This window comes from Diabrotica undecimpunctata, chromosome 4 (assembly GCF_040954645.1).
Source record: "Diabrotica undecimpunctata isolate CICGRU chromosome 4, icDiaUnde3, whole genome shotgun sequence".
NCBI classification, from domain to species: domain Eukaryota; kingdom Metazoa; phylum Arthropoda; class Insecta; order Coleoptera; family Chrysomelidae; genus Diabrotica; species Diabrotica undecimpunctata.
The window spans coordinates 96,216,455-96,238,767 of NC_092806.1; the positions used below are offsets into that span (position 1 = coordinate 96,216,455).

The 22,313-nt window shown below is 31.2% G+C and overlaps 1 protein-coding gene across 1 annotated transcript in view; it reads left to right on the top strand.

The window, feature by feature from the left end:
• LOC140439802 (glucose dehydrogenase [FAD, quinone]-like) overlaps nucleotides 1-17,987 on the top strand; it is a 36,583-nt gene extending 18,596 nt beyond the window's left edge. The window contains exons 4-5 of the mRNA XM_072529946.1: nucleotides 2,259-2,613; nucleotides 17,086-17,987. Coding sequence (XP_072386047.1) covers nucleotides 2,259-2,613; nucleotides 17,086-17,936 — 1,206 coding nt within the window. The 3' untranslated portion in view covers nucleotides 17,937-17,987. The remainder of the gene's footprint in view (nucleotides 1-2,258; nucleotides 2,614-17,085) is intronic.
• The last annotated feature ends 4,326 nt before the right edge of the window (nucleotides 17,988-22,313 follow it).

The following is a 22,313-nucleotide window of genomic DNA, read 5'->3' on the forward strand; positions in this document are numbered from 1 at the left end:
ATACAATCAGCTAAAACCCAACAACAAGAACAACCACAAGGAAGCCAAACATTACCTAGAGCTCCACTCGCTGAAGGTGCTGCGCTAGAACATTAGCCGGTGCACTCAATCTGGATGACCGAAGCAGCGCATGAAATTGATTGTATATATAAACGAAAATATTTTGCGCTTCTATTACAAGGTAACAAACCTCGGTCAAGAAACGATTGGCTAGGCACAACATCTGTATGCCCAATTTTGCAGGAGTATCCAGAGATTCATATTCAAGAAGTAGTTGCAGGTCAAGTCAGCAATGCAATATATGAGCAGATTGCTGAGTACGCCACCGCTACCAAAAATAAATTCTTCTAAGAAACTAGATGAGCTATTAGAAATTGTAAATATTGAAAACCTCTTAAATATATCGTAAAAGCCCTTATCGAAAGGACTGATACCAGAACTGAAAAGAAAATGAAAATAAATCGTACCCAAGCCGAGAAAAAAATTTTGGGGCACTTAAATTTACACGACAGCTAATTATAACCAATGCTAGATATATTAAAAACACGACTTCAATTGTCATTGTCAATACTATAGTAATATTCCTTACGAACCATTTACCACTAAAAATGTTTCAAACAGTATCAAAAAAAAAATTCCTGGACCAGACGAAATTCAAAACTTTATCTGGTCCTTCGTCAAAACTTCAACTTCTATCTTTCAAAAGAATAAAATTTTTTTCTCAAAATTCAGCCAAGTAGCCATCAGGAGAGATATTTCCAGAAATGAAGAGTTTCCTATGCTAAATTCGCTATCAGGTACTTTTGGATACATATAATAAAAACGCAAGAATGGAACCTTTGGGGACTTCTGCTTTAAAAGTATATTGGATTGAAGAATAAATAAACATTTAACGGATGTTCTGGCATTAAGATAAGAAGAGATTACTTTTATAAATAGAAGCAACAACCCGATGTGCATTATTTTCGGGATCGATCATTCGTCATCGATCGATGCGGAATGATATACTTGCTCAAAGATTTTGGACATCAGGGATTATAGTCATATAATTGTGTTTAAGACTATTTCTAGATCAGATTGAATAAGAAAGCCTTTTTTCAATACAGAACACAACAAACACAACAGGCCTATAACCACTATAAACAAATTAGAAATGAAACCGAAATCAAAAATATAGAATTTGCTAGAAAATATCTACCAAAACAACACAATAGAAGTAAAAGTAGAAGAAGAACTAACCGACCCTATTAAGGCTGGCAATGGAATAAGACAGGGAGATTCCCAGAGTCATTTATTGTTCAACCTGATTATGGATGAAACAATAAAAAAGTATACCAAATGGGAGAAAAACAACTAAAAATAATGTGCTATACAGACGAGGCAATAATACTCTCTCAAACTGAAGATGATTTACAACGTATGCTGCACCAATTTAATATAACCCCAAAAAAATTTAACATGTTAATTTCCCAAAAAAAGACAAAATGCATGGTTACAACTGCAAATTTACTAATATGTAAATTGAAGCTGGAAGATCAGATAATAGAACAAGTGATGAAGTTTAAATATCTATGCATCACATTATCTAGCTACGGAAAGCTCGAAACTGAAGTGGAAGATAAAATAAATAGAGCAAACAGAGCCGCAGGCTACCTGAATGAAACAATACGGAGAAATAAAAATATCGGAAAAGAAATGAAGGGCAGAATTTACAAAACAGCCATCAGACCAATAATGACATACGCGACAGAAACACGACCTGACACAGACAGTACAAGAAGGATGTTAGAAACAGTAGAGATAAAAACACTTAAAAAAATTGATGGTAAGACACTGAGGGCCAGAGCTAGAAGTACAGATATACTACGTAGATGCAAGGTGGAGAACATCAAGAACTGGGTAATAAATAGAAGAGTAGAATGTAATGATCATACAAACCGAATGAAAACAAATGACGTAAAGACGGCAAGAGACGGTTCCCCAATAGGAAGACGATTAGTAGGAAGACAATGAAAGTGATAGAACGACAACTTATTGGAGGTACATTGAAAACAGATATGTCTATATAAAAAGAAAAAGAAGAAGCAGAAGCTTACGATATAGAATCCACCTGTTGTTAAAGCGGCATTCCTTTTCCTATTCACTTTTTTTACCTTGATTGTAATAGTTGCCTTTATTTTTAATAGAATTTTTAATGAACTTTTTATCCTTAAAATATATAATATATATATATTTAGATTAGATACAATATTTTTTAGATATTTTTAGAAGCAAATGAGCAAATGGGCTATAAAAACCGAGATTTAAATGGTGTAGATCAAAATGGCGTAATGGCTATGCAAATAAATACTAGAAAAGGCAGGAGACAGGACAGTGGAACTGCATTTATAAAACCATTTTTACACCGAAAAAATCTAAAAGTATTAACAGAAACTCTGGCTACAAAGATTATAATCCAGAATAAAATAGCAACTGGGGTTGAATATTTAAGAAATGGTGTATTATATGTAGCAAGAGCTAAAAAGGAAGTAATTGTAAGCGCTGGAACTATTAATAGTCCACAGTTATTGATGTTATCAGGAATAGGACCAAAGAAGCATTTACAAAAATTCAGTAAGTTTATAATTGGCTTAATTAACACATTTCAATAATTGTATTCATAATTTGGTTTATCAAACGGATTTGGCATCGTGAACCTGTAATTAGTATTAACTTACAATATTCTATCTGTATATATTAATACTGTCAAATATATTAGTACTTCTTTAATATACCATTAAAAGTTAAAATATAGAAATAACAGCAACTAGATTAACACAAAAAAACTTACTTTCAACCTCATTATTTAACATTGTGATAAAAGGAATAAAAAGACTTGCCAAAAATAATGCAATCTGAATGTGAGGTCTTAATTTGAGGCGTATGCTAATACCATAACGGTTAATTTCCCAGTTCGGACTTTAAGTTCTTCAGATAAATATGGTAGAAGACCAAAACATTTGATAATTAAGGATAAACCAATAACAATTTTATTAATTTATTGTTTACCACTGAAATTACAAAAAACGCAGCTGGAACATACCGGAACAGACTATAATATCGCTGTCCGGAGCAACATCGACGCAAGTAGATATTACTAAAATGCTTTTAAAGCTGATATCGTTAGAAAGCGTTTTTAAATCGGTGAAGTCATTGTAACTTAATTAATTTACTATATTATGAGAGTTTCCTTTTTTATTTGTGTTTCTAATAAACGACACAATTTGATCGGGAACGTATATCGGTCCTGATTTTTAGCTCTTTTCATAGCTTTTTCGATGATACTATCGACTATATCACCTTTAATTTGTGTATGACCTCGGATGAGATACTTGTGTGTTATGGAATTTAATTGAAACTTCTTAATTGCGTAATAATACATTGCAAGAACAAATATATTTTTTTACTAACCACAGCAGTTATCGGTAAAAATAATTATGTCAGATTGAGGATGCGTATTAGCAATTTCTTCAAGAAATGTCAGAACACATGAACTAATTTCGATTGCTTTCCTTTGTCCCAAACCTTCATGCCATATGTAACAGGTTATCTTGCCATTGCTTATTTCTGATATCTTAAAATTATTGTTCTGAAGCTATTTTTTTGCGACATCTCAAAATAATTAATATTTTAATGAGAATAAGCCACAATTGAAGTTTAAAATAAGTTTATTGACGTTTTAATTTTCACTTCGGAGATCGTTCTCAAAATACAAACATTAATAAATTAAACAGAAAACAAAATTTATTTTTGATTTTGATACCTTGATTTGTTTTAATACCGATTCAAACACGGGAAGTTTAACGAATTTGTTCTTCTAGGCCATATATTTGGCCTTTTAATTTAACAAAGCGGTAGCAGCTTTTGCTAAAAGATTGAATCTTTTACTTATTTCGTATACCCCAGAGGACAGAAAACGATATTATTAAGTCGTTTTCGTACATAGCCACCAAAGCAGGTGGCATCTCTGTACGCTAATCACTGCAGTGGTAAAGTTTTAAGAGACATTCGTTGGACTATTGACACCGATTCAAACACGGGAAGTTTACCGAATTTTTTCGCATAGGGCATATATTTGGCCTTTCAATTTAACAATGCGACAGCAACTTTTTCTAAAAGATTTAATCTCTTTATATATATATATATATATATATATATATATATATATATATATATATATATATTGTGACGATTGGGGTTTATAGAAAATAATTTATAAGTTATATACTACATAATATTAGATATAAAAAAGTATTTGATTATTTTAAATAAGTTATATACTAGAGAATTTTATAAAAATATATTTATGTGAGGGCATTTTAAGAAATTAGCATATAATAATTGTAAAAAGTTGTATTTTAGTAATTATAATGTGGTAGATAGATTTAATTGAGCCATGTGCATAGGCAACCAAAAATACTCTCGAGTGATTGACAGATAGAAATTAATCATAATTGGGAATATAAAGTGGGGTTATAATAATATATTGTTTGAATTGTGTATTTTATTAAATTAGAGTGTTAGTTACTAATTTGAATGTTTATTCTGATCTGAAAAGCCTAAATGTCAACAAATTTATCAATGGAACATTAACGAATTCTCCAGAGTGCAGAGTGTGACCATTGTTTACAGTCGAACATTCTCGAAATAATGATTATGGCGGTGGATCGAACAGATATTTTTTTCGAGAACATCTATATGGAAGTAATGGAACAAATTGGAACATGATCTCTTACCAGATGGTTCTGGAATATCCAAAAGGATATAAATACCCGTGATTTGGATTCAAGATGGAAGTTTTTAGTCAGAAGTCAAGCAGTTTATTATGAAAGTTAGTAGATTAGTTAGTGAAGTCAATTGTTCACAGTTTTAGTAATTCAGTCAAGCAGTTTAATAAGAAATATGAAAGTTAGTTGGAGATAGTCCAATTGTTTAATATAGTGAGTTAAATGAAGATTAAAAATTATGCATATATTTAATGCACTTAATGCACATTTATAATTATACACAAATAATTATTGAAGATTATAAAAGTATATTAGAAGAATATTGGATGGACATTGGAAGGAATTAAAATTATATTATGATTGGAGATTAGTATAAATCAACTTATAATAATTGGAGATTGGTATATTGAAAAGAAGAATAAATATAAATGGTGTTTGCTGGTTTGGTTGGTGGTGTATAAATGCTGGTGAAGAAAACTATATCTTAAATTGGTAGAAGCTGATAATTGGAAAAAGTAATTTCACAAAAAACAAGGATAACTGAAGTACGAAGACATTCAGTGGTGATTAGAATCTATATAGTGGAAAACAGTTCATTTAGGCATTCAGTGAAAGAAAGGTACAAAATTTTGTTAATATAATTTAGTTAGTGTCATAACAATTTCAATTTTGAAGATAGTTTGTTTAAATTTTACATTGTCTATAGAATTTAATTAGTTTTATAAGAATATCAATTTAAAGATAGTTTATTTTAAATTTACATTGGCTAGGTTAGATATATATGTGTGTTTCATAATAGTTATAATAAAGATAATTTAAAAAAGTACTTACAAACTAATTCTTTGAGAACCGCGATAAAAAACCCTATATATTATTAAAAATACTCATTGCTCATCATTCAAACAAAAAACACATCATAACAATTTGGCACCCAACGCGGTGGCTCTCTATTTAAAAGAATTAGTTTGGGAAGATAAGTGCTCTCATATAATTAAATTAATTATCAGTAGAAAAAAAAATAATAGATTTTATTTTTAATTATATTTGAACAAGTAAAGTCTCAAAATGTCTCAAGGAAAGAAAGGTACAAGAAGCAAAAAGAATGAAGAAGATGTGGAAGTAGAAACACAACCTATACAAGAGGAGAGTTTAGTTCAAGCTCCACAAGATACTGCAGAAATGAATCCAGAAAGAGAGGAAAATGTCAATATGGCAGCTTTGATGTCATTAATGATGCAGATGAACAAGACAATAGAAGAGAATACGAAAAAAATGGAAGAGAATTCAAAAGAAGTCAAAGAAGACATGAAAAAAATGGAACAAAAATTGGAAGAGAATTTTAGAAAATTAGAAAAGAAAATAGAAGATAATAATAATAAAATTGTAAAACAAATGGAAAAACAAATGGATAAAAAACTTGAAGCTGCAGAGAAGAAAGTAGCAAATGAAATAAAAAATATACAGCATGACTACAAGAAAAGGATAAAAAATGAGAGGACAGAAGTAAAGAGGATTATTCAAGATAATAAGATAGATATAGAACAGAAAATAGAGTTACAGAAATGTAACTTAGAAGTAAAAATTAACGAAGACAGAAGAAACACAGAAGAAAAATTAGACGATATACAACAAAATATCCAAATAAATAATAATCAAATAAGAAATATGGAAACAGTAGAATACATCGGTGGAGTCTAATATTGAGTAAATACTCATTTGAAATCAAATACATTTCTGGAAAATCCAATATAGTGGCAGATGCTTTATCAAGGTTAGAAAATACATCACAAAAAGGGCAGCGAACAATAAAAATTGGATTAAATCAATTAGTAGAAAGTACTGGATTATATTCTAAAGAAGAAATTATAAGAGATCAGATCAATTTGAGATAAAAACAAAAAGTCCTTAGGAAAGATGGAGTATATTATAAAATAATAAATGGCATAGAAGTATATGTAATAACTAGAACTTTAGCAAAGAAAATATTGAAAAATTTACATAACAATTATATGCATATTGGTTCAAGAAAGCTATGGATGCTATTTAGGGACAATTATTTTGCAAAGAATGACATAAGTATAGCAAAAGAAATTACTACCCAATGCCCAATATGTCAACTAAACAAAGAAAAGAATTTCAAAAACCAGAACACATATAAATCTAATGTTGTATATGAAAAACTAAATACAGTTTCCATGGATTTTATTTCAAATTTAGTTCTCAGTCCAACAGGAAAAAAGCATATACTAGTGATAGTTGATTTATATACAAAATTTATTAAACTATATCCCTGCTCCAGAACAAATGTTAAAACATTAAAATTATATATTAATCAATTTTTCGAAGAAATAGGACCATTTAGAAATTGCATAATAGATAATGCTACATATTTTAACAACCAAAAATTTCGGGCATTTTGTGAGAAAAAGGGAATCAACATTCATTTTACAAGTATCAGACATCCTCAGGCAAATCCTGCAGAAAGATATATTAAAGAAGTTATAAAATATTTAAGGATACTGTGCCAAAATCAACACGAAACTTGGCAGCAACATATACCACAAGTAGAGTATTTTTTAAATAATACACATAATTTGAATACAGAGGAAGTACCAGAATATTTAATGTTTGGCCATATAGGAAACAGAAAGTGGATTAGTGAATATAATCAGGATATGTTAGAACAAGTAATGCAGAAAGTGAATAACCGAATTAGGAGGAAAGCTGAAAAATATATCAGAAGACAAAATCGAAATATAAAAAAACCAATCACATTTCAAAAAGGAGACCTAGTGTTAATTCGTTCACTTAGAAAAAGTAATGTTAAAGAAAACCGTTGTAAGAAATTACAACCAATGTTTGAAGGTCCATATACAATTGAAAATCAGAATGGACTAAATAGTTATGTGTTAATAGATGCAGAGAACAGACTAAGAGGCATATTTCATATCAACGACATTTTTCAATATCATGAAGAGATTGAATAATGATTTCTATACCTTTAACACAAATATAATAACACTAATAACTTACTGATATATCCATTTTATTCAATAGACTTGATTTGTTAAATGGTAGATGGTAGATTTCATTATTTTGAATCAATTTGACATCATACTTGTTGAATTTTGTATATATGGAAATTAATTTGTACCCTAAAAATCATAATTTGGGGTTAGACACAAAATTGATACTATAATTGCTATAAAAATGTCTTTCTAATATAATAAAGTAAAAAAAAAACTTACCAATTTATATTGATGAAAGTTATTTTGAATGGAAATAATTCCTAGATTTTGTCTATAAACAAACAGAACACCATATCGATTATATTTTTAATTAAGGTTATATTTTATTCTCTCCATTTGATATGACAGTTTGACCATAGAATAGCCGAACTGTGATCCGTTGTTCTTTGCTTTGACATAGACAGCGAACAGGGATGTATTTAACACATTTTAAATAAAAAAAAAAATTGAATTATTAATTTATTAAATTTAATAAGGTATGAGAAAATTAATATTTAAAGAAATAATAAGTAAATTATTTATTTTAAATATTATTTTTGGGGTATTGTGACGATTGGGGTTTATAGAAAATAATTTATAAGTTATATACTACATAATATTAGATATAAAAAAGTATTTGATTATTTTAAATAAGTTATATACTAGAGAATTTTATAAAAATATATTTATGTGAGGGCATTTTAAGAAATTAGCATATAATAATTGTAAAAAGTTGTATTTTAGTAATTATAATGTGGTAGATAGATTTAATTGAGCCATGTGCATAGGCAACCAAAAATACTCTCGAGTGATTGACAGATAGAAATTAATCATAATTGGGAATATAAAGTGGGGTTATAATAATATATTGTTTGAATTGTGTATTTTATTAAATTAGAGTGTTAGTTACTAATTTGAATGTTTATTCTGATCTGAAAAGCCTAAATGTCAACAAATTTATCAATGGAACATTAACGAATTCTCCAGAGTGCAGAGTGTGACCATTGTTTACAGTCGAACATTCTCGAAATAATGATTATGGCGGTGGATCGAACAGATATTTTTTTCGAGAACATCTATATGGAAGTAATGGAACAAATTGGAACATGATCTCTTACCAGATGGTTCTGGAATATCCAAAAGGATATAAATACCCGTGATTTGGATTCAAGATGGAAGTTTTTAGTCAGAAGTCAAGCAGTTTATTATGAAAGTTAGTAGATTAGTTAGTGAAGTCAATTGTTCATAGTTTTAGTAATTCAGTCAAGCAGTTTAATAAGAAATATGAAAGTTAGTTGGAGATAGTCCAATTGTTTAATATAGTGAGTTAAATGAAGATTAAAAATTATGCATATATTTAATGCACATTTATAATTATACACAAATAATTATTGAAGATTATAAAAGTATATTAGAAGAATATTGGATGGACATTGGAAGGAATTAAAATTATATTATGATTGGAGATTAGTATAAATCAACTTATAATAATTGGAGATTGGTATATTGAAAAGAAGAATAAATATAAATGGTGTTTGCTGGTTTGGTTGGTGGTGTATAAATGCTGGTGAAGAAAACTATATCTTAAATTGGTAGAAGCTGATAATTGGAAAAAGTAATTTCACAAAAAACAAGGATAACTGAAGTACGAAGACATTCAGTGGTGATTAGAATCTATATAGTGGAAAACAGTTCATTTAGGCATTCAGTGAAAGAAAGGTACAAAATTTTGTTAATATAATTTAGTTAGTGTCATAACAATTTCAATTTTGAAGATAGTTTGTTTAAATTTTACATTGTCTATAGAATTTAATTAGTTTTATAAGAATATCAATTTAAAGATAGTTTATTTTAAATTTACATTGGCTAGGTTAGATATATATGTGTGTTTCATAATAGTTATAATAAAGATAATTTAAAAAAGTACTTACAAACTAATTCTTTGAGAACCGCGATAAAAACCCTATATATTATTAAAAATACTCATTGCTCATCATTCAAACAAAAAACACATCATAACAATATATATATATATATATATATATATATATATATATATTCTTCTTCTTCTTCTTAGTCGTTAACCTGATGCAGGTATCGTGATATCATGAAGCTATTAGCTAAATTTCCCAATGTTCCTCCACGTTTTTCTATCTTCTGCCATTCTAGCACATTCTGACAATGGAGCGCCAATGGTAGCAACAATATGGTCCGTGTATCGTGTGGGAGATCTACCTCTATTTCTTTTGCCTTCTACTTTTCCCTGGATGGTAAGTTTTTCAATACCATTTTTTCGAAGCACTCGTCCAAAATAGCTTATTATTTGTTCTGATATTTGTGTTCTTAGACTTTTCTTTATGTTTAGCTGGTCCAGTATGGATTCATTTGTTGTTCGGGCCACCCATGGTATTCTCAGCATTCTCCAGCAGTACATCTCAAATACATCTATGTTCTTGTTGTCTTTCTCAGTAAGGGTCCAGCATTCCGATGCATAAGTAAAAACTGGAAAAACTAGACTTCTTACTAGTCTCATTTTTGTATCGGTAGTTATTTCATGGCTTTTCCAATTTTTGTTAATTTTGCCATAGCGCTTTTTGTGATTGCTGACCTCCGCTTTATTTCTTCAGTACAGCCTCCTTTGTTGGTTATTAATGAGCCCAGATGAACAAATTTATCTACAACAGCGATATTGTTTATCATGACCAGATGATTTTGATTGTTGTTAGCTTTGTCAATTATCATGATTCTCGTTTTATCTCTGTTTATTTTAAGGCCCATCCTTAAGCTTACGTCTTCTATCCGTTGTAGCAGGTGAATCAATTCAGCTTCAGAACTAGCGAGGATAGTAGTATCATCTGCATATCTCAAGTTGCAAATCTTCTTCCCGCCAATGGTGATGCCACCGTTCCAGTCCTCAGTAGCTTTCCGCATTATCCATTCACCATAGATGTTAAATAGAATTGGGCTTAGTATGCAGCCTTTGTACGCCCTTTGTGACCCTGAAACTATCGGTTAGTTCCCCATTTATTCTAACTCTGGCATAATTGTTATTGTACAGGCTTTTAATTAGCAGTATCAGATGATTGGGGACTCCCATTTCAGACAAAACCTGCCACATTTTACTCCAGTTGACCAAATCGAAAACTTTACTATAATGTATGAAGCACAAATATGTTGTGATGTTGAATTCTCTGGATTTTTCTACAATCTGCCGTACGTTTAAAATTTGTTCTCTAGTACCACGTCCGGGGACGAAACCTGCTTGTTCCTCCGCAATGTTAGGTAGTAAAAAGGGCTTTATCCTCTCGAGAATTATGTGTAAGAGTATCTTACTGCAATGCGCAAGTAGATCAATTGTGCGATAGTTGCTACATAAATCTTTCGCTCCCTTTTTATGTATGGGAATATATAGTGATTGTGTCGAGTCCTCAGGTCATTTACTTGTCTCCCACACTCTTTGACAAATTTGATGTATTATATCCACTCCAACGTCATCTAGGGCCCAAATCATTTCAATAGGTATGTTATCTGGACCGGCAGCTTTCTGACTTTTTTGCCTCATAATTGCTGCTTCAACTTCACCTTTGAGTACGTCAGGTTCCTTCGCAAAACTGGCATCTTCTTGTTGTGATGGGGCGTCTGTACTTTCCTCCATCATCAGTCGTCCACAGTATTCTTTCCATCTGTGTAAAATATCTTTTTTAGAAGTGAGTAGAGTTCCGTTATCATCTTTGATAGCAAGGTAGTTTGGTGTAAAGGAACGTGTTATCAGCTCTATTTTTTTAAACATGTCTCTGGTCTCAGTTTTGGTTTTATGCCCTTCTATTTCCATGCAGATTTTGTTCAAGTGTGTGTTCTTGTCCTTTTTGCAAAGTCGTTTTATTTGACCGTTCAGCGCTTTATAGGCCTCTTTATCACTTTCACTGTTCAGTCCTGTGGCTTTTAAGCACTTCCTCTCCTGTATTTTAGTCCACGTAGAGTCTGTTATCCATTGTTTCCTTCTTTCTTCTCTATCACTCTTAATGTTTTTCGCAGCATTATGCAATATGGATTTTGTCCATATGCTATTTGAGGACTCTTCTGGATTTAATGATTGTTTGAGGTCATATAGCTTTTGCATTGCGGCTTTTTTGTACGGATCGTTATATCTTAGATGCCATTTAGTTGTTGTATTTCCTGTTTTTATACTGTTTCTTAACTTCATGCGGAATTCAGCTGATAAAAATTGATGGTCGCTATTACAATCTTTTCCTGGATAGGTCTTAACATCCTTAACAGTGCTACTCCAACGGGTTTTTACCAGTATAAAATCTATCTGATTTCTGTATCTATTGCCTGGTGATATCCAAGTGAATAGTCATCTTGGGTGATGTTGAAAGCCTGTATTAGTAACAAACAGGTTGTTGTCTATACAAAAGTGTAGCAAGCGTTCTCCTCTGTCATTTCTTTGGCCAAGTCCATATAATCCGACGGTCTCTCGCAAGTAATGATCTTCTGTAGTTACACCAATTTTAGCGTTGAAATCGCATACGACTGCTGTGATTTCTCTACGTACTATACAATGTTTCGATCTCTTCATCGTGAGCTTCGCTTGTTGGGGCATATGTTTGTACTATATTAAGATTAACTGGACTGGCATTCATTCTGACAACAATTATCCGATCGCTGACGGTTATGTATTCTTTTACGGAGGTTTTAATGGCATTATTTACTATCACTGCCACGCCATTCCGAGATTCGTTATCATTGCCGGAGAAATAAATATCATTGTCATTTTTTGACGTATAATGTCCTTTATCCTTTCAGTGGGTTTCAGATAGACCTACAAAGGCATAATTGTGTATCTCGTTTTCCACAGTAAGCGCCACGCGACTAGACACACGGTTACCTAATTGCTTGGCTTATTTGATCCACTGGGCTAATCCGGCCCGCTCTCACATGTGACGTCAGCCGTCGTCGATCACAGATAGGGCATGGCATTTCATTTATGACTGATTTCTGCGGAGAATTAAGTGGGTAGCGAAACTATTCAGAATTGTTTTTCCATTTAAAAAAATAAATTTTTAATTATGGAATATTCAGCTGCGGAAAAAGTTCAAATTGTCAAATGGTATTACCAAGGTAATACGCTTCGACAAATTCGGGAGTTATTTGCCGATGCATTTGAAGACCGTCCAACTCCTGCATTAAAAACGGTATCGCGTGTGGTAAATAATTTTGAAAGGCAGGGATGCGTCAACCCTCGCAGTCACAAGCGTGATCCTGTTTTTGATGAAAATCAGGAACAGAAACAAATGATGATTTGTGCGTGTGTCAATGGAAATCCTACAATGTCCTGCAATGAAGTTGCTGAGGTAGTAGGCACAAGTGCTACTACAGTTAGAAGAGTTTTGAAGAAAAATGGTTATCGATCATATAAAATCAAAAAAAGTCATGAAATATTTCCTGAGGACAATATTCGACGCATGTTGTTTTGTGAAACAGTAATGGAAAAGGCTAACCATGACGATAATTTTCTCAAAAATATTGTTTTTACGGATGAATCGACATTTCCATTACTAAATCGTCATAATTCATCCCGCGTACGTTATTGGTCTCGGGAAAATCTACATCGTTTTTTCGAAGTGCGAACACAGTATCCCCGAAAGTTAAACGTATGGGGTGGAATTTTGGGAGATAATATGATTGGACCATTCTTTATAGACGGAAACCTAACTGGAGCAAAGTATTTGGACCTACTACAGCAGCAAATTGTTCCGGAAATTCGTAGAATTGCTGGCGACAGATTTGATGACATCTGGTTCCAACATGACGGGTGCCCTGCACATAACAATTCTTTGGTGCGGCGATATTTAGAGATTACCTTCCCAAATCGACTAATATGCGGAAGACAAGGAACTATCTTGTGGCCGGCGAGATCACCGGAATTGTCACCCAATGATTTTTCCTTTTGGGGACACGTCAAATCATCCATTTATAGTCATGACAGAGCTACTAATTTGGAAGAACTTAAATTAAAAATTGAACGTGCGTTCCAAAATATTAGCCCTAACACGCTTGCTAATGTACGGTCAAGTTTTTATGACCGTTTGGGTTACTGCCTTGCCCAGGAGGGTGGACTTTTTGAGCATATTTTGTAAATATTTTGTTTGTATTATTTATTTATATTTATGTATTATTTTATATTTCTTAAATTATATTTTTAGTTTGGAAGAATTTCGTTGTTTTTGTTTCAAAAAATAAACTTATCAGAAAGCCCATTTTCATATTTTTTGGATTAATTACTTGTAATTTAGTATAAAATAAATCACATCGAAAATATTTTTTTTTTTATTAAAATAGTATAAAGTACACATATTTTACAATACAAACTTTTGAAAAGTATCATTAATATTTGACGCATTTTGTTTTGTTAAATTGACATAAATAATTATATTAAATTAGAATTGTTTTTCTGATAGGTTTTAGGAGTAAAATAATATCAAAACAAAACATAATTCATAGCACTTTTGTTTACAAATACTCGACCTGCATTGAACTGAATTAAACTAACTAAGCAAGTTTTGCTAGTCTCATTGTTTACTTTTCTCGGCTGTCCCCTTTTCGGCATAAACAGTGCAACAAGTGTTTCGGCCCAGGATTGTATCAGCTCAATGTGCCCGTGTGTCTACTAGCGTGGCGGGTACGGTATATATATATATATATATATATATATATATATATATATATATATATATATATATATATATATATATATATATATATATATATATATTGATATGATTAGTGTTTATAGAAAATAATTTATAAGTTACACTACTAGATAATATTAGATATTAGAAGTATTTGGTTATTTTAATAAGTTATATACTAGAAAATTTTATAAAAATTATTTATGTGAGGGCATTTTTAAGAAATTAGCATATAATAATTGTAAAAAGTTGTATTTTAATGTTGTAAATATATTTAAGTGAGCCATGTGATTAGGCAACCAGATATACATACTTTTGAAGTGACAGATAGAAATTAAGAATTATTACGAATATAAAGTGGGGTTATAATAAAATGTTAGTTTAAAATGTTTAATTCATAAAGTTACTAATTTAAGTGTATATTCTGATCTGAAAAGCCTAAATGTCAACAAAATTATCAATAGAAAATTAACGAATTCTCCAGAATGCAGAATTTGACCTTTGTTTACGGTCGAACATTCGGGAATAATGGTTATGTCTGTGGATCGAACATATACTGTTTCCAGAAAATTCAGACATGTGTTTAATGGAATAAATCGAACATGATTTCTTACCAGATGGTTCTGGAAGATTGAAAAGATATAAATACCCGTGATTTGGATTCAAGAGGGCAGTTTTAGAAAGCCCATTCAGTTAGTCAATCAGTTATGAGTTACAGTTACTATGATGGCCAGTTTTAGTATGAAAATTAGTTAGAGGCAGTCAATCAGTTACAATTGTTCAATATAGTGAGTTAAATCAAGATTAAGAAACAGTACAAAGAAAATATTATTGAAGATTAAAAATTATGTATAAATGATGATAATGGAAGAAGTATTAATTGAATATTAAAATTAAATAATATTTTTGGTGATTGGATATTGACATATTGAAAAGAAGAATCAAATAAATGCTGTTTGCTGGTTTGCTTGGTGGTTTATAAATGCTGTGAAGAAAAATATCTTAAATTGGTGGAAGCTGATAATTAGAAAAAGTAATTTCACAAAAACAAGGATAACCGAAGCTGAGAAGAAGACATTTGAGTGGTGATTATAATCTATATAGTGGAAAACAGTTTATTTAGGCATTCAGTGACAGAAAGGTACAAAAATTTGTTAATATAATTTAGTTAGTGTCATAACAATTTCAATTTTGTAGATAGTTTGTTTAAATTTTACATTGTCTATAGAATTTAATTAGTTTCATAAGAATTTCAATTTAAAGATAGTTTATTTTAAATTTACATTGGCTAGGTTAGATATATATGTGTTTCATAATACATATAATTAAGATAATTTAAAAAAAGTACTTACAAACTAATTCTTTGAGAACCGCGATAAAAACCCTATATTATTAAAAAAACACTCATTGCTCATCATTAACAAACAATACATCATAACAATATATATATATATATATATATATATATATATATATATATATATATATATATATATATAAATTAAGGAACACTCGTCGAAGAGTGGTGGGTTTTTCGGTCAAGACAAAGAAGCTACTTCATCTATTTATTTGAAAACGTTTCGCTCTCTAATCAGAAAGCTTCATCAGTTCATCTCAAAAAAATATGTAGCAGTCAATGTTATAATATGTAAAGAAGCTTAACATATTGGACATTAAATGGTTAGATTGTATAAACAATTAATTGAAACTAAATATAAATTACAATTTGATACAAAAATAGAACAGCAAAAGGCCATGTTGTTATTCTACATGTAATTTTAAAAAAATGTGTAAAAAACTTATGTAAAAAATAAGTATTTGTAGAGAACTAACAAGATCATAAGATCATACTTCCAACAGTATAATATTAATTTAGTTTTATTTTTACTTTAGGTAACATTATTGAAATGATTAAGAATTAATTATTATATACATATTATTAAAGATGTAATGAAGTTATCACAAAAAGCTTCCAATACTTTCAGGAGGCACCCGGCAAATGGGCCATTTGCCGGGTGGAGTTAAAGCACCTTAAGGAGTATTTGTGAGTGTATAATGGACAAACCTGTCATTATTTTTCTTAAAGCCTAAATTCTTACAAACCTCTTGTATGACATCAGAGCAATTTTTTAGTTTGTATTGAATAGATAGTGATCGTCTTTCTGTTTCAGTGTTTTTATTTCTTGTTCGTTTAACATCAACCTTATCATATGATGTCAAAATGAAATGTCTACGTTTAGACCACGTCCTGCTTATATATATATATATATATATATATATATATATATATATATATATATATATATATATATATATATATATATATATATGATATATGTGTGTGTGTATGTATGTATCAGTGTATACAGTGATCCCAAAAATATTGCTATAATCTAATTTGATTTTATATGTGACAGTCAAATTTTAATAGATGTTTAATAGATGTTAATAGTTAGCAAATGGTACCTTTTTACAGTCACAGTTTACAGTTTTCTTTAAATTTTTGTTTGATGTAACTATTCAGAAATATAGTTAAAGTAAGAGTATTAAAACTCAACTGAAAATAAACTAGACTCTAAAAAATTTATAAAATAACTAATTTTTAATTTTTTTTTGTAGAAATACAAACAATCCAAGATCTGGAAGTGGGAAGTGGTTTTTCGGATCATTTACAAGTTTATGGTATGGTTTATTCGACTAATCTTACAGAACCAATAAAGACACTTAGAGAAGCAATTGCTGAATATTTAAATAACGGTACTGGATATTTAGCTGAAGCAGTATCATCTCAGGCTTTGGGTTACTATAAAACTATACTGGAACCGGTTGCGGGCTATCCAGATATGGAAATGAGCTTTTCCGATACTAATCTAACGTCTGACGCTCTCTTTCGCTTTATGAAGTGGAAATCAGACATATCTGCCGCCACAAGTGGAATCAATGCCGCCAGTTCCTTCCAAATTTTTGTAACTCCCTTACATACAAAATCATTAGGCACTGTTAGGTTGAAGAGTGCCAGTCCTTTGGATTATCCTGATATAGATCCCAACATACTATCAGATCCTGAAGGACATGATCTAGAAAGTGTTTATGCCGGAGTACAATTAGCTGTGAATCTCATAAATCAGGGTCCATTTAAGAAAATAAATGCCACATTACAACAAAAACCGATAAAAGAATGCAGACAATACCAGTTCATGAGTAGAGAATATTGGAAGTGTGCTAGTAAATACATCGTCTGTCATAATAATCATTCTGTCGGTACATGTAAAATGGGTCCAAATCCAAAAAGAGGTCACGTAGTAGATAACAAATTAAGGGTACATGGAATTAAAAGATTACGAGTTGCCGATGCTAGTGTTATACCTCTTTCTACCTCTAGTCATATCAACGCAATTTGTTATTTGATTGCTGAAAAGGGAGCAGATTTTATAAAGGAAGCTCATGGAAGGTTAACCCCGAATATTTAGTTAATTATAATGATACTATAAAATAAAAAATAAAATTCAGTATTTTATTTAGTGTATAATTTTTTATATCTGATTACGTATCGCATATATGGTCGAAACTATATCTATGTTTCCAATTTAACTTAACGCTACATTTAGGTACGTAACAATTGATCATCATCATTCTCTTTGTTTTTATCCCTATCCTTATATTAACGTCTAACGTTTCATATGCCTGATTGATCTTAATCTATTCTTTCTTATTTTGGTATCAACCGGTGTCACCCTTAGACTTCCCCTAATTACAGATTCTTAATTTTATCCTTTTTTGTAACTCCACTTATCCGTTTAAGCATTCTTATTTCTACCACACATGCATTCGTTTTTCCTCTTTTTTTTTAAATTTTCAATATTTACTTCCGTATATTATAGCTGGTCTTGTGGCTGTTCTTTAAAATTTTACCTTCAGGTTCAATAGAATTTTTCTATTACATAACACACCACTTGCTTTCCACTGCATCCATCCAACTCTAAATCTACTGCATACATCTCCATCTATTACATCATTACTTTCTAATATCGATCCCAGGTACTTAAAACTTTCACTTTATCATTTTACTATCCAATTATATCATTTTAATTGTAGTAACTCGAACTTTAAATAAATATTTTAAATACTTTTATTTTTTCTTACTAAGTTTTAAACCCGTTTCCTCAAGAGATTGTCTCCACTGTTCTAGTTTTTACTCTAAGTCACTTTCAATATTTCCTACTAAAACTACATCATCAGCACGCATTAAGAATTGGGGAATGTTACTCTGTGGTTTTGCTGTTAACTAATATAAAAATAATCAGATTAACTAAAGACTAAGCATCCAGCCTTGGTGCAATCCTACTTTCACATTAAATTTATCAGTTTCTCCGACACATATCGTAACACTACTTACTACTCCCTTATACATGTCTCTCGCAATCTTTACATATTCGCCGAGGACTCCTTTCTTATTGAGTATCCACCACAGAATCTCTCGAGTAACCCTATCAACTGATCAAGATCAATAAATATCATATGACCATTTTAGTCTGGTTCTAACCTTCTAACGGCAAACAAGTATGAAAGAAATAATCAGTACAATAATTACCTTATCATCCTTATCATACTGGTAATGGTAATGGTAATTATTTCGACACTAGAAAACTTAAATACCACAACCGGAAAAAAGGTTTGTGTTCGTGTCTAATGTTGAACAAATTATTTAATAATAAACTAATATACACTTACTACAAATTAAGGTATTAGTAGGGGAGCCAGGAGCAAAATATAATTTTTATTATATAAAATTTAGTTCCATTGAAAAGAAATATATAACACCGGTCACAAAACCAACACAGTTCTCAACTTTATTGTTACCGCAACAAAATATACAGCTAGCACCATGTTTCGTTTAACAAATTCCGAACACTTTAAGACCACAAGTCCAGATAGAATCACAACCAATAATATATCAAGATTATTACCCTGATAACCCTCTACGCCAAACTATGCAACAAGCATAATCGCAAAGTTCTCAGATGCAGTATTCCATTAAGCGCAACAATGAACAGACAGTGAAAACAACTCATGATGAAATGCAAAGTCACACAGCCCCTATCCGGAAAAAAATGAAGTCCAGAAAATCCAATAAGACACTTACGTCAAAAAACATTATCTGATTTTGTTCAGAAAACAAATCCTTATAACTAAATAGATTAGACGATTTATTCATTTAAGTGGCTACTATACTTAAATCATTTAAGACGAATCATTTATGTGGCTACTATACTTAAACTGGCAATATGAAATGCCAACGGTATGGTTCAGCCAAAAGTTAAAACAATTTTGAATTACAAACAAACAAGCAAATTGATATAATGCTTATTTCCGAAACGAACTTAAAGGTAAAAATTACTGGAAAATGCCAAACTATAAATTATATACCACAAATAATCCAAATAATACTGCACACTGAGGTTCCTCCATAATTATCAAAAGCAGTATAAAACATTACGAACTACAGGCAACTAAAATACCTTCTGTGGGTCACAAACATAGTAATTGAAGACTGGAGTGTGCCAATCGCTATATCGTCATTACACTGCCCTCCCAATCACATATTAAAAACAAATCAATTTTCTGAATTTTTTAAATCACTTAGATCGAGGTTCCTAGCCGGTGGTGATTACAATGCAAAACATCCTTTTTGGGTTCTCTAGATTGATGAACCCACATGGCAAACAACTACTTCAGTCAAGTAATATTAATACCCTCAAAAGTAACATTAATAATAAATAAGTAACATTAATACCCTCTACCGGTGAACCTACATAGAGGCCAACAGAGAAAAGAAAACTTTCAGATCTCCGTGATTTCTGTATAACCAAAGGTGTAGAAAATAATCACCTAACAACTAAATCATGCTTCGACTTAAGATCCGATCACTCGCCAGCATTTTTCACCCTGTTTTCTGAAATAATTTATCTAACTAGACCTCCCAAGCTGTATTCATCAGAAACCAATTGGACTTTATTTAAAGAAACAATTACTAACAATTTTAACATAAACTTATGTCTATAACAGGAAGTGATATAGATACTGCTGTAAATCATCTCACTAAATGTAAACAGAAAACGTGCTGAGAATCACCCCACCACCAAATAATAAACGCAACAAGGAGTTTAATCCCGAGGCGATTACACAAAAAATTGGAAAAAGAGAAAAAAATGCTAAGTAATCTAAAAAATATATTAGTAGTTATCACCATTAGAAGCTGCATATTACACTATTTGAAAGACTACCCAAAAATTGTTACGACCACAACAACATATACCACTTATCAATACAAGTAACGGACATCGGGCACGCACTGATGACGAAAAGGCAAATATATTCCTCCAACACCTGGAAGTTACCTTTACTCCATTTCTTTGGAGTTATAGTTATATATATATATATATATATATATATATATATATATATATATATATATATATATATATATATATATATATAGCTATAATACCAAAAGTCTCTGCCTATTAAACATTTTAGGCAAACCGAAAATTGACGCAATATTTAATACTAATAAAAAGAAAGCTCCTGGTTATGAGCTCATTACTGAATTTGTCTTGTATCATTTACCACAAAATGCGATGCTTTTTTTAACTCAAATCTACAACGTGGTATGAAGATTAGGATATTTTCCTTCACAATAAACAATGGCTCAAATTATTTTAATCCATAAAATAAGCAAACCCTTGGTATCCGTAACTTCGTATAGACTCATTAGTTTATTACCAACTCTTGATAAAATTTTTGAAAAACTAATAATAAACAAATTGAGTTCTTTTCTAAAAGAAAACTGCTTAGTTCCTGACTACCAATTTGTTTTTCAAAAATAATACACTACATTTGAATAAGTGCACAGAGTTGTTAATATCATAAACGAGGAGTTGGAGAAAATCCTCTATTATTCTGCAGATTTCTTGGACATCACAAAAGCTTTTGATAAAGAGTGGCATACAGGTTTGCTGTATACAGTATAAACAACACTATCGTCTGAATACTATAGAATATTCAAGTCCTACATAACAGACAGATATTTCCAGATAAAATAAGATACGGTAGTAACAACTTTGAGACCTACTTATAAACTCTGGCGTACATTAAGTACGCCTTTAAGTATGTATATCGATTGTATACGGCCGACCTACCCACTTCTGATCAGTGTTCCTTGGCAACATTTACTGACAACACCGTCCCACATAAATTCGATCGAAGATTCCAGATGGTTACAAGTCTAGTTAAACAACATTCAAATGTGGTTAAAAAATGGTGAATAAGGGTTAACGAAATATGAATTAGTCGAGGCATTGAAAGCACTTAGACATGTAGGTTCCACGGACTAGACCAGATACCGCCCAAAACGGTAAAGGGTCTAAGACACGCGTAACCTGGGAGGCATTTGGAGCATATGAATGTATTGCTTGAAGCACAGACATTTCCTGAAGTTTGAAGGGCATCAAGATTGGTACTGCTTCCCAAAACTGGGGAGAAATATCACCCGATATACCTCCTCTCATACATCGGAAAGTTGTACGAGAGGATGATGCGAGAACTGATTGACGACACGATTGAGAGATCAGGAGGTTTATCCTTCAGGAGACAATTTGGATTCTGCAAAGGGAAGAGCACAGTTGACGCAATTTTGAGTATAATCGAGGCATTGCACAACATTGGAGATGAACAGAGAAAGATCATGGTTGAGAAAGTCATGCTCGTTGACGTAAGGGCTAGAGTCCCACAGGGATCGGTCTTGGGTCCGACGTTATAGAACCTGGCCTCTCATGGGGTCATGAACT